Source organism: Octopus sinensis, unplaced genomic scaffold (genome assembly GCF_006345805.1).
Source record: "Octopus sinensis unplaced genomic scaffold, ASM634580v1 Contig12197, whole genome shotgun sequence".
In the NCBI taxonomy this organism is placed as follows: Eukaryota; Metazoa; Mollusca; class Cephalopoda; order Octopoda; family Octopodidae; genus Octopus; species Octopus sinensis.
Window position 1 is genome coordinate 42,433 of NW_021832556.1, and position 14,333 is coordinate 56,765.

The 14,333-nt window shown below is 36.3% G+C and overlaps 1 protein-coding gene across 1 annotated transcript in view; it reads right to left on the reverse strand.

The window, feature by feature from the left end:
* Positions 1–10,912, reverse strand: part of LOC115229235 (vacuolar protein sorting-associated protein 13A) — a 32,401-nt gene extending 21,489 nt beyond the window's left edge. Inside the window, exons 1-2 of the mRNA XM_029799623.2 lie at positions 10,760–10,912; positions 2,157–2,402 (exon numbers count right to left, since the gene is read on the reverse strand). Of these exons, the coding sequence (XP_029655483.2) occupies positions 2,157–2,402 (246 nt within the window). The 5' untranslated portion in view covers positions 10,760–10,912. The remainder of the gene's footprint in view (positions 1–2,156; positions 2,403–10,759) is intronic.
* Between the last annotated feature and the right edge of the window lie 3,421 nt (positions 10,913–14,333).

Consider the following 14,333-nt stretch of genomic DNA (forward strand, 5'->3'; position numbering starts at 1 on the left):
GACAGAGTTGGGACCTACATACACTGGAAGCTATGCCAACATTATGGAATAACAACAGAAAAAAGATGGTATAGGCACACATCAGAAAAGGTCACAGAGAATGAGAAAGCAACCATACTCTGGGATATTCTAATACATACAGATAGAGAAATTAAGGCCAACAGGCCCGATATAGTTGTCAGAGATCATGAAGAAAATAAATGCTTTCTAATCGATGTATCAATATCAGCAGATGACAACGTGTCTCTAAAAGAAATGGAGAAACTTTGAAAATAAAAAGACCTGGAAATAGAGATAACTCGAATGTGGAAGCTAAAAATAGAAACAATTTCTATCATAGTAGGCGCATTAGGTATGATAAAAAAATTCAAATACATAACAAAAACACCAGGACAAACAAATATAACATACAGAAAATTGCACTACTGGGCACTGCACACATCCTATGCAAAACACTTTCAATACAGTAACCATAAGGGCATCGCAACAAACCACAGCACATACCCAAGGCACACACAGCTGTGCTCAGTATTGAAGTGAAAATAAAAATAAAAATAAAACTACTGAATAATGATAATAATAATCATCCTTTCTACAACAGACACAAGGCTTATTTTCCTAAAATTTGAGAAGATGGAGTAGTGGATTACATTAACCTCACTGCTCAACTAGTACTTCTTTCATCAACTATGAAAATATGAAAGGTAAAATCAACGTCGGTAGTACTTGAACTCTGAATGTAAAGACAGATGAAATGCCACTAAGCATTTTGCCTGTTGCCCAAACAATTCTGCCAGCTCACTGCCTTAATAATAATAATAATAATAATAATAATTTAAGAAGATTGACATAGCTCTTCACAAAGGTGAATATCATATAGTGCTCTTCTTACTGTATATGTAAAAAATATGTATTACATATGGAATCATATTCCTATTATTGTGAAGCGATAATAATAATAATCCTTTCTACTATAAGCACAAGGCCTGAAATTTGTGGGAGGGGGGCCAGTTGATGAGATCAACCCCAGTACACAACTGGTACTTAATTTATTGACCCCGAAAGGATGAAAAGCAAAGTTGACCTCAGCAGAATTTGAACTCAGAACATAGCAACAGGTAAACTACCACTAAGCATTTCATCCAGCATACTAACAATTCTGCCAGCTCACCATGGAGCACAAGAACGATGCTGAATGGTTGCAAGAACTGTAACAAACAGTAGTCTGTCCAAAACAGACAGAACTAGTCATTTCAATTAGGGAAGTGAAGGAAATCAGCAAAAAAATGAGCAACTGGAAGGCCCCGGGACCAGATGGAATCCAAGGCTACTGGATCAAAAGATTTGGTGAATGTCATGCATGAATAGCTGTGCAACTCAACACCTTATCAAATGCCGACAAAGGAACACCAGAGTGGTTGACATTGGGACACATATGGTTGTGATGTATGTGCCTCATGTACCCTTATTAGACGGGTAGTCATATAAATTTCATATAAAGGCTGTAGGAGCTTTGGCAAATTAGTAAAGTCCTTGAGTAATATCATGTACCCTTATCAGACGGGTAGTCATAATGGGTATATTGGGCTTCGTATATTTTACCCCAGTGTCACTTTGATGGAATGCACTGCTCTCTCACTCAATAATAATAATTAAGTCTTATAATTTGTGGAAAGAGACCCTGTGAGACTTTTGACAACAGGATGCTGTCTTCTCTCACAGAATTAATTAGAGCAAGTAAAATCAAGAGCTCTAAGAAGTGAAATATAAAAAATAATGAAATTATGGAAAACAAAGGCTGGAGATATTTATTTTGTCCTTTTGTTTACTTCAGATATTGAACTGTGGCCATGCTGGGGCACTACTTTGAAGACTTTTACTCTGATTAAATCAACCCCTGCTACTTATTCTACCAATTACTTTTTGCAGAATAGCTAACTTTCTAGGACATAAGCAGACCTACACTGGTTTGTTTATGTCCACTTACAAGGCTTTGGTCAGCCCAGAGCTATAGCAGAAAACACTTGCGTTAAGTGCCATGAAGTAAATAGGTAATTTATATCGAAGGCCAACAAAATAGTATTTTCTGTGATAGGCCACTGACTGGATTCTCTATGAAGACACTCCATTATTGTTTTCAAAGCTGGGTCACTTACCTCAATCTGTTCATAAAGATTTACTTGCACACTTTTGTTCTTCCAGCGTTCTTCAAGCCAAGTCTGTAGTTCAACATTGAGAAGCTTCCATTTGCTGTTCACCTCCACTTCCCAAATAGCAGGGCAGTTTGACACACTTACAACCATCAATTCTCTGTATTCTTTATAAGCTGTGTTTACTACAGACAATAGTACACTGTCCAGTGAGAGAACCACTGCGTAGTTAGTCTGTTCAGCCTGGCTCATCTGAATAAAAAACAACAAAAAATATATGCATGTGTCAGGGAATATTTATATTTGTGTGTGTGTGTGTGTGTGTGTGTGTGTATACAAACATACACTTTTAATAGAAATCAATAGTTCAGTACTATAGCTTTCATGTGAATATTCATCCATCCAGCTTTTCCACCCACTATCTCTGGGAGGGTCCTATCTGAAGCAACCATCATTAGACTTTCTGATTGGATTCCCAAATGTGACCAACTGAGACTATTGATGTTATCCAACCCTCTCATTCTTCGTCTACCCATGGCTCTCCTGCCAGTTGGCTTGGCTTGAAGACTCATTACTTGCAATTCTTTTCTGCAACATACTAACCACATGTCTGTAGCACTACTGGAACTGTGACTTCTCAATGTAGAGAAGCTAAACCTGAAGAGACTTACACACCATGATGAGTAATGTTACTCCAGAGATCCTTCAGACGAACCCCAGTTTCAGTTATTTGCATTTGAAATCCTGACCCCAATTTCAGTCTTTACCCAACGCTCATGGTCATAGTTGAGGAGGACAGGCATGAAAACTGAACTGAAGACGGCAAGTTTGACTTTTTCTTTCTTTTTCTGGGGATTGAATGTTGGAGTTGGCACATTACAACACCAGCACCTGCAATTCTTGCACCCAATTCAGCCTCCCGCCTTCCATCACTTGTGAATATGGCCATGAGATACTTAAACTTTGCTTGTCTGTGATGCTCCATTAACATGCAGAGTGCACTAGGAAGACATTCTCGAGAGGACCAATTTCTCAGTCTTCGCAACACTTATTCTCATCTCTGCCTTTCAGTACTTGCAGCAAACTCATTCAATTCATGCTGGAGATCAACTTCTGATAAGCCAAGTAACACCATGTGTCTGCAAATATCAGCCTACACACAGCAATTGTGATACCACTTCCACAATGGCTGTGCATGTCAGTTTAGTTCATAAAAATTAGAAAACAGAGAGGTGACAACATACACCCCTGCCAAAGTCCACATTGAAAGGGTTCAACATAACACTGTTTACTTGAATACAAACATCTGGACATTCATATAAGGACTTTACAGGAAACCAGAAATTGCACATTAATCCCGAAATCCTGCAAAACCCTCCACAGCATGTCCTGCAACACACGGTCATATGCCTTTTCAAGATCAACAAAGCAAGTTATTCAATTGGAGTTTGAATAACAAATGACAACCTTACTATTTAATAGGTGCTCTCACTAATTAGGTGACAGAGTTGTCATTTATTATTCAAACTCTGATTGAATAATTACAAATATATTAGGGCCTTTTGCTCAGAGTGAAAAGTGGATTGTATGACGCATGTGTGCAAACAGCCATGCTACATAGCAGTGAAACATGGGCTGTGGCTGCTGAGGATATGTATAGGCTAGAAAGAAATGAAGCTAGTATGCTACACTGGATATGTAATATCAGTGCGCACACTTGGCAGAGTGTAAGTATCCTGAGAGAAAAGTTGGACATCAAGTGTGGTGTACAAGAGAGACGACTACGCTGGCATGGTCGTGTTACATATGGATGAGGACAGCTGTGTAAAGAAGTGCCAATCACTAACTATGGAAGGAACCAGTGAAAGAGGTAGACCCAGGAAGATCTGGAATGAGGTGGTGAAGTACAACCTTCGAACGTTAGGCCTCACTGAGGCAATGATAAACAACTGAGACCTTTACAGATATGCTACACTTGAGATGGCCCAACAAGCTAAGTGAGATTCTAGCTATGGCCTATGTCAGTGTCACATAACTGGCCCATTTAAGAGATCCCTTTAATTGTCAGTTAATGTGCCATGCTTGAGAAGACCTGTAGAGTCAAGTAAAATCGCTATCGTGGCCAATACCTATACTGCCTGACTGGCACATAAAAAGCACTATTTGAGCATGGTTGATGTCAGTGCCACAAGACTGGCTCCCGTGCTTGTGGCGTACAAAAAGCACCATACAAGCATGGTTGATGCCAGTGCTGCCTGACTGGTTCCTATGCTGGTGGCACATAAAAAGCACCCACTACACTCTCAGAATGGTTGTTATTAAGAAGGGCATCCAGCTGTAGAAACCTTGCCTAATCAGATTGGAGCCTGGTGCAGCCTCCTGGCTTGCCAGTCCTCAGTCAAACTGTCCATCCCATGCCAGTATGGAAAATGGACGTAAAATGATGATGATGATGATATTTGCATGAAACTTTTGGTGCCAGATGAAGCAACAATGTTCTTATATTAGTTTTCACAAGTAAGATTTTTAAGCTGTGATATAAAGATGTTATATTTTTATATCAAAGATTAACTCTGTGATATAGAGAAGGGCATTAATTATACAATTCCTAACTGAAAGCTCTTTGACACTGGTAGAAGAAAGAGAGATCTTGTTATCTTCAGTTCAGTGATTTAAATGGTTTTATGCTTGTAACAGGTTTGAATCTGCTGAAAGGAACCCCAGGATCAGGTGACAGTATAAAACCAGGCAGCAGATTAGGTTTGTCGATCAAAGATATATAACTTTTAATACCTAAGGATGCTGGGATGCAAAGAAGTCATATTTCCTTTTCTACATCCAAGATTAATGATGTGAAGATGTAGTTTTGTTTTTGTTAGACAAATTTAGCTCAAATACGTTTCTTTAAGTTATAGTTTCATTCATTAATATAAATAATTCAGATGTGTGCATATATACACATACAGGTTAGTGTGCATGCATGTGCTAATACATAGATAGTAAATGCAAGCATAAATGGAGTTGAAAGAAAGATTAATTGGAAAGTCATTTAAAAGTCATAATGATAATTGCAAAGTGCACAACCTCCAGTTTTAACCCACCCAAAGGAGCGACAAGTTTAAACTGACGTTTACCTACAGGGATGGCATGGAAGATGTAAATAACTTTGAGAGTTTGAAATAAAATAGAGAAAATTAACAATGCTTTACACACTGGATTTTAATTTTATGCAGCCATGTTGCACCTTTTGAGTGGTATACTCTACACTCTGACAGACAAGAATATCTTGAAATTACTGGTCAGTTTAATTAATGTATAAGTCCTCATTAGAGAGTTCATTTGTTGGTTCATTTTTTAGTTTGTTTTTTTCTATGCAAGAATGGGTTAGACAAATATATTGCCAAGGCATTAGTTTACAGACAAATGCCCTTCTTGTCACTAACCCCTTCCTGTTTTTCAAGGGATTTTCATTTACATGTCATCAAAAGTATGAAGAGAGATGATTTGTTGGTCGTTGGAAGTGACAATGACATCACTATTTATAGCTAGCAACTTTTGTGGAGTGCCAAAGAAGACAGACACACATGCATATACACACACATGTATATATATGTACATGTGTGCGGTGTGTTCAATGTTGTTTCTTAGTTTCTATCCATCGAATTCATTCACAAGTCTTTGGTGGGCCTGAAGCTATAGCTGAAGACATTTGGGACTGAACCTGAAACCACATGATTGGGAAGCAAACTTCTTAACCACACAAATTATTCTAATTAGCATATTCAACCATCATTTAAAGCTGATGTTTACAATTTGAATTCTATTAACATCCGCAATATCTGATTTAACAGAAGCATATAAAATGGTAAGAGCAAAAAGCATAAATTAATATTTAATAATGAAACATGCTGGGTGATTGTGGTTTCCAGGTTGACAAGCTGAAATGACAGGGAAATTATGGCAAGCTGCAAGACAAAGATAAGTTTGGAGGAGGTTAAAAACAAAATAACAGTTTCACAATTTGCATGACGGTCAGGCCAAGTAAATACTGGTGAAAATAGTTTTACAAATTTCTTTTTAAATCGCCCCCAAAAAACAAACAAAAAAGTGTATTTATTGATTGGTTGATTAATTTTAAATAAATGCTTCTCATTTTCTTAACCATCACCTTATTTCTTTTAAACTAACTGTTTTTCAACTATTATTCCCTACTATTATTCAAACCCTATCCCTGTCTATTATCAATAGACATACAAAATAATATCAGGCCACAGTAATTTAGTTCTGGGGTCTAGTTTGACTTGGGTGACTAAGCACCACCCTACTATGAGCAGACCCAGGATCTAAGAGGTAGACCCAGGAAAACCTGGGACGAGGTGGTGAAGCACGACCTTCGAACTTTAGGCCTCACTGAGGAAATGACCAGCGACTGAGACCTTTGGAAATATGCTGTGTGTGAGAAGACCAGGCAGGACAAGTGAGTCCAGCCCACTTATGCATGCCTTCCCTCCCTTGGACACACGAAGACCTGTTGAGGCAAGCGAAGTCGATATCGAACCTCATCCGACGACAGGCACCCATGCCAACCCATGCCTTTGCTTGCGAAGACCTGTTGGGGCAAGTGAAATCGAAATTGAAATCGAAATTGAACCAATCCTATGATTGGCACCCGGCAGATGCCAGGACCCCTGGACTGGTGGTACATAAAAAGCACTATCCGAATCGTGGCCGATGCCAGTGCCACTTCGACTGGCTTCCGTGCCAGTGGCACGTAAAATGCACCAATCCGACCGTGGCCGTTGCCAGCCTCGCCTGGCACCTGTGCAGGTGGCATGTAAAAAGCACCCACTACACTCACGGAGTGGTTGGCGTTAGGAAGGGCATCCGGCTGTAAAAACATTGCCAGATAAGACTGGAGCCTGGGGCAGCCTTCTGGCTTCCCAGATCCCCGGTCGAACCGTCCAACCCATGCTAGCATGGAGAACGGACGTTAAATGATGATGATGATGATGATGATAGGTGGTATTATTTTCAGCTTTATTTATTTACTTATTCCCTGTTATTATTGTTGTTGCCATTGTTGTTGCTGCCCTTTCTGTGTGGCCAAAAAGCAATTTATCACAATATTACATTAACATTTCTTTTACATTTAATATTTTGATAGTCAAATATTAATTGGAAAGCCATATAAAGTCATAATCATAATTGCAAAGTGCATAACCTCCAGTTGTAACCCACCCAAAGAAGCGTAATAATAATAATGTAATAATGCATTTGCCACCATCTGGCACCTCTTTTGTCCCCAGATCATAATAGATCAGAGAGTAAAGTTATTTCATTTTTAATATCTAAGAGGAAAACAGATGAAGCCATGTAGTTAAGCTGTTTGCCTTGCAACCACATGGTTCCAGGTTCAATTCCATTACACACTACCATGGACAAGTGTCTTCTACCACAGCCTTAGTGAGATCCTTGATTTATCTGTGACACCTGCTGTATCACATTATCTTAAGTGTGATAAATTAGTAATGATTTTTATTACTGCTATTATTATTTCTTATTATCTCAGGTTTTCTTGGAACTCCTGGAGTCTTGCATGTGTAGTGGGATGGCTGCCTGCAGTCTACGGTACCATGCTATATGTTCTTTTCAACTATCTAATACTTTCCTGATTACACAGGCCGGCAAACCTTTTGTAACAGTTCTACTGGGAACTCTATTCTGATTTCCTTTATATTCCTCTTGATGTCTTCTGATACTGTTCCCCAGGACCCAACAATAATTGGCACTATCTTCACCTTCTTCATTTTCCATAGCCGGGCTATTTCATACTTAAGAGGGTTGTATATATCTATCTTTTCACCTTCCTTCTCGACTACTTGTTGGTCAGAAGGGCATGCAACATCAACTATATAGCACATGTGGTGCATCTTGTCCACCACCACTAGGTCTGGCCTGTTATACCTTAGCACCTGATCTGTTTGGATTGAGAAATCCCAAAGGATTTTGCAAATCCCTGACTCCACTACTCTCTGTGGTTTGTACTCATACTAAGTCTTGCCTCTCTCTAGCCCCCACTTTTTGTACAGTTTCCAATGTAGCATTAAGAAATATAGAAGGCCAAGTTATTGTAGTTATTATTATTATTATTATTATTATTATTATTATCATTATTATTATTAGGTGACAAACTAGCAGAATCATTAACATTTTGGACAAAATGCTTCGTGCTATTTCTTGCAGCTCTTTACATTCTGAGTTCAAATTCTACTGAAATCAACTCTGCCTTTCATTCTTTCAGATTTGATAAGATTAAGTACTATTTGAACCTTGGAGTCAATGTAATCAACTAACCTTTTCCACCAAACTTTAGGCCTTGTGCCTATAGTAGAAAGGATTATTACTTGTACAGGGTCTTTGTCAACTTGACCAAGGCCTTCGGTACAATGAATCATGAAGCACTTTGGAAAATTTGGTCAAAAGCAGGTCTTCCTGATAAAATGATAAAGGTAATAGTTTCTTTGCACAAAAGAATGATTGCACCCAACTCCAAACATGAACTATGAGCACAGATGGACTAGACATGTTGTTTGAATGTAAGATGATCACATTCCAAAAATTCTTTTGTATGGCCAACAATTTGGGGGATTCCATGGTAAAGGAAGTCCTATCTTTAGGTATAAGGTTAAGTTGAAACAATCCCTAAAATCCCTACAGCTTAATTTAACACCTTGGAAAAGTTGTTGATTAGATCGATCCAAATGGCATAAAGTGTGTTATGATTCATCTAAGCAATTTGAGTTGAAGAAACAGAAGAATAATAGAATTATATCCTACAATCAACAAACACATTTGCCCAATTCCAGGGAAAATCGAAATCATCTGTGTCCCCATTGTGACTTCATATTAAAATCCATACCTGGACTCATATTACAGTCATACATCCATTGCATGTTGTGTGACTGTAGCTTTTTATATTTTTAATCCATTTTTTAAAAAATCCTTTCCTTCAAACACTCATATGTTGAAATTGATGGGAGTGACCATTATCATCATCATCATCGTAATCATCATTATTATAGTAGAGAGCTTACAAAATCATCAGAGCATTGACAAAATGCATTATGAAATTTTTTCAGGCTGTTTACATTCTGAGTTCACATTTCACCAAGGTCAACTTTATCTATCATCCTTCCAGGTTCAATGGAAAGATATCAGGCCAACAAAATTGTTGGCCAAATAGCTAAGTCAAAAATGATCATCATTATTATTATTGGCAGAATTCATAGAGCTCTGTGATGTTTATTCCAACTCCAAATGCTCTGAGTTCAAATTCTGTTGAGGTAAACTTTGCTTTTTTTCCTGCTGGGAGTGATAAAATAAAATAATTTGTGTTGATGCTAATGTCTAACCTCATCCCCTCATAACTGGTGGCCTGGTGCCTAAATTAGAACCCCCACCACCATCATCAACATTATAATTATTACTATGGTGTTAGTGGAGTTTGAGTATTTGGATTTGTTTGCATCACATTTCTGGGAAATAAGTTGTGTTAATATCTTTAGGCTATTGAGAATGGTAATTGAAAGTCAAAAGGTTAAAATAGAAATTTGATTTTCTACCAGAACATGAAGAATATATTGCAAATGTGAGGAATCAATCATTATAACCAATCAAATCAAATCAGAAAAAAAAAAGTGCTAGGAAAAATTCTTTCAGTCTAAACAAAGACTCTTAGCTCTTAATTAAATTGTTTCTTCTGTAGACAAGTCTTTGGGATATTTCAGGAGTAAATATGGAGAACTTATGGCATTCATGCCTCTCCTAAAACCGTTTATATTAATTCTTAAATGTTAAATTTTATAAATAACAACATTTTTATGAGAAGACAGTCTTTTCAGTCCTGTTTGACACAGAGAAAAGCTCAATAGCACCCATTAACAATGCTCCACTCACAAAAGCCAATTGCTTGCTGAACTACCAAAGCAGCTGTGATCAAATGAAGCAGTTGCCAAGCGAATGAGAGAAAAGTAGCTTTAGCCCTGTCGAGAGACCTGTTGCTCATTTCCAGTTTCAAATTTGTACTTACAAAGTCTAATGTCTTTAACTGTAATATCCTAGCATTTAATATATAATTTTAATTGTTTTCAATAAGTGTTTTCATGATTTGTAAAACAAAAAGAAATAACATGAGAAGAAAATCAGAAGAGTTGGACAACTTGAATTTTCAAGATATCAGATGCTGTAGTTCAATACGTGTCACAATCAATTCACATGCACGTGATTTGTAGAAACAAAAACATAAACTGAAAATCCCAGGAAAATAAACAAAATGTATAAAAAATTTTACTGGGGATTTTTCAGTGACAAATACTTTGAGAAGAAAAGAAAAAAGTAAAAGAATTTCAAATCATACATGAAAATGATAATAATAATTATTATTATATCATATATCTGTAAATGTTAATAGTTAAAACAATAGTGATATTTTAATGAACATTAGCCATGCAACACACAAGCAACAAAAACTATATAGATTCAAAGGTAAGCAAAGAGTTGAGACACTTGCTAAAATTTCACCAAGAAGCAAATAGGGCTGGTAGTTTTACCTTCAATACGCCTCGTTCATGTGGAAGGTCTACGCCTTGTATATGAGCCTATATCATTAGAAAAGCATTTTATCAGAGACGTGACTGGAATTTATTTTACCTACCACCATGGCAAACAGAACTTTAGAAAACTATGGGGAAGAGAGGGATAGATAGCTTTTAACTGATACCCTAGCAGACTTTAGGGATGCTATAGAATGAGACAATTTTACCAGGCAGATTTTAGGATAAGATGTTAACAAATTTAACTGGTATCATGGTGGCTTTTAGAAACTGTAGTGTAGACAATTTAGGTACCTGAGTACAAAGTACTATAGAAGACTATAGAGGAAATAATTTCTTATAGTACCATAGAATACCATGCTACAGATAATTTCATCTAATACTAAAGCTTATTGTACTATAGAAGATTACAAGGGAGACCATTACATCTGGCACCAAGTTGAGAGTGTAAATATGTCAGTTTGAGAAAACAATTAGTAAAAGCATGATACATGTGCCAAGCCATGCTCATTAGTGAGTGACATCTTTTACAATTAGAGAGTCAAGTACATGTCAAGCCTGTGGGCATTGTCTAGTTCACGTATTTATCATTTTTCACAAGCATACCTGTTCAACCTCTCAGCTAATAATAGGGTTAAAATTTGATCTCAAAATATGTTAACCTGAACATGAGAGCACACATATATATATATATATTTATAGGAAGTTAATTATATGGCCCGCCATAGAGTGATCAGTGGTTTTGCATCCATCTGTGTTACCTTACTAGCACTTGTGGTGGTGGCATGTGAAATAGCGAGGTCGTTGCCTGTACCGCTGGACTGGCTCCTCTGCAAGTGGCACATAAAAAGCACCATATGAGCATGGCCATTGCCAGTACTGCCTGACAGGCCCTCGTGCCGGTGGCACATAAAAGCACCCACTGCACTCTCGGAGTGGTTGGCATTAGGAAGGGCATCCAGCTGTAGAAACGCTGCCAGATCAGATTGGAGTCTGGTGCAGCCATCTGGTTCGCCAGACCTCAGTCAAATTATCCAACCCATGCTAGCGTGGAAAGCGGACGTTAAACGATGATGATGATGAAAGTGCTTAGCCTTATAGATAGTTCATTGAACTCTAATGGCTGTGGGCATATAATTTCTTTTCTGATGAGCTTTCTATAAGGCTTTGAAGATGTGAAACCATTGGTTGTTCTATGACTGGCTATATAATTAACTTCCTATAAATATATTACAGCTCTAATGTTTAGAGTGTGCTTCTTTGATATATGATCTACTGAATATATATATATATATACACAAACACACACACATACATATATATGTGTGTGTGTTTGTATGTATAGTTGATGGCATCTTCAGGAGACAGAAATAACTTATGATAGCTTTTAATAATTCCAATAGTATAGAGGGAATAGTTATTTTTGAGGTGATTTGAAATTAAAATTGTGAACTACAAAATTACATAATTACATGTATATATATATATCATATATGTATAATACTAAATTACATAATATAAGCTATAAAGCAAGTCATCAAGCAGTCTACATTGTGTTCTAGCAAAGAAACTTCCATGCAGTCATTGGCCCCTGCTTGGTCTAACAGCTCAATCAACAAACACAATCAGACTTAAACATCATGTCCCACAGTGTACACAGGGTTGTTGGGAGATCAATCTCTCAATCCATAATCTTTGCCTTAGATTAGCCTAAATACAATTAACCAGGTCAGTTTAATTACTCTGTAATAGTTTACAGTAAGTAGAGAAGTATTGCTGTGAATTTTTTTTTTTTTTTTGTTTTACTGACAACATTCTAATATTGAAAATTACTTAAAAATCTTTAATTAATTAGTGAATATCTGAATTATGGGATTTATGTATTATTAAATTTCTTATTTCTTTTTCTGATTATTAAATCTCAAAATTATTTAATTAGTAAATTATCAATTATATTTCTGTTGAAATGTGCTAACATGGTTTTAATTGATTTTGAAAATAATGAAGAATTTAACAAAATAACTTTATCCTTACTGTACACTTTTTTTTACCATATTTCTGCTGAAATATACTGTTTCAATTCATTTTTAAAATAATGAAGAATTTAGTAATAAAATAACTTTGTCCTTAATAAGCTGGTGCATGGAACATAAATTAGCATAAAATTTGACGGAAGGTTTTGATTTACATCAATTTAACCCATTTGTCACAATATTTTTGTTGAAATACATTGCCTTTTTTGTCAAATAATTTTGAAGAGAATGAAGAATTTAGTAAAATAACTGTCATTGTTAAGCTGGTGTTTAGAACATAAATTGACATGAAATTTTGATGGACGGTTTCTATTTAGATCATTAGAAACAGGAGGCTTGTATCATAGAGCTAAGAGCAGTCTCTGGCAGGTTGGTATCAAAAGAATTTAATTACTAAATTGCTGAATTATTTAATATATAGATTATTTGATTTATGAATTATCATACATTTTAATTATTAAACCTCTAAACTATTTAATCTCTGATTAAATAAATCTGAAATTATTAAATATTTGAATACAAAATTTCATTTACTGTTAGAATGATTTAATTTCTGAAATATTAAACCTCACAAATATTTAATCTCTTTTAATCATTGTTTACCTTAGGCATTATTTACCTTTCTTTTCATAATAATAATAATAATAATAATAATAATAATATTAATAATAATAATAACAATAATAATAACCACCACCACCACCACTATCATCAGTAAGGTAGTGATCTGGCAGAATCGTTAGCATGCAGGGCGAAATGCTTAGCGGTGTTTCGTCTGCCGCTATGTTCTGAGTTCAAATTCTGTTAAGATTGACTTTGCTTTTCATCCTTTGAGGGTCGATTAAATGAGTACCAGTTATGCACTGGGATCGATGTAATCGACTTAATCCCTTCCCCTAAATTTGAGGCCTTGTGCTTCCAGTAGAAAGGATTATTATTATTATTATCATTATTGTTATTAAAGTGATGAGCCAGCAGAATCATTAGCGTGCTGGGTGAAATGCTTAGCGGTATTTCGCCTGTCACTATGTTCTGAGTTCAAATCCCACCAAGGTTGACTTTGTCTTTCATCCTTTTCGGATCGATAAAATAAGTACCAGTTGAATACTGGGGTCAATGTAATTGACTTATCTCCTCCCCCAAAACTGCTGCTCTCGTAGCAAAATTTGAAACCATTATTATTATAATGAATACTTTCAAACTACGTCAAGGTCAACCTTGCCTTTCATCCTTTCAGGGTTGATAAATTAAGCACCAGTTGAATACTGGGGTCATGTGATCGACTGTCGCCTTGACCACAAAATCCAGGCCTTGTGCCTATAGTAGAAAGGATTATTATTATTATTATTATTATTATTATTATTCTATGTTTGACTTTTGCTTTATATTTGTACAAATTGGCTCCAAGTCTCACCCAGAGACCTCAAGAGGCAACAGGTTGGAAGTTCATATTGTTGTTATGCCTAGTGTGCCATATATTTAGTTTTGTACTTAGTGTTGTACTAGTGAATGCCTGAAAAAAAAAAAAAAATACGAAA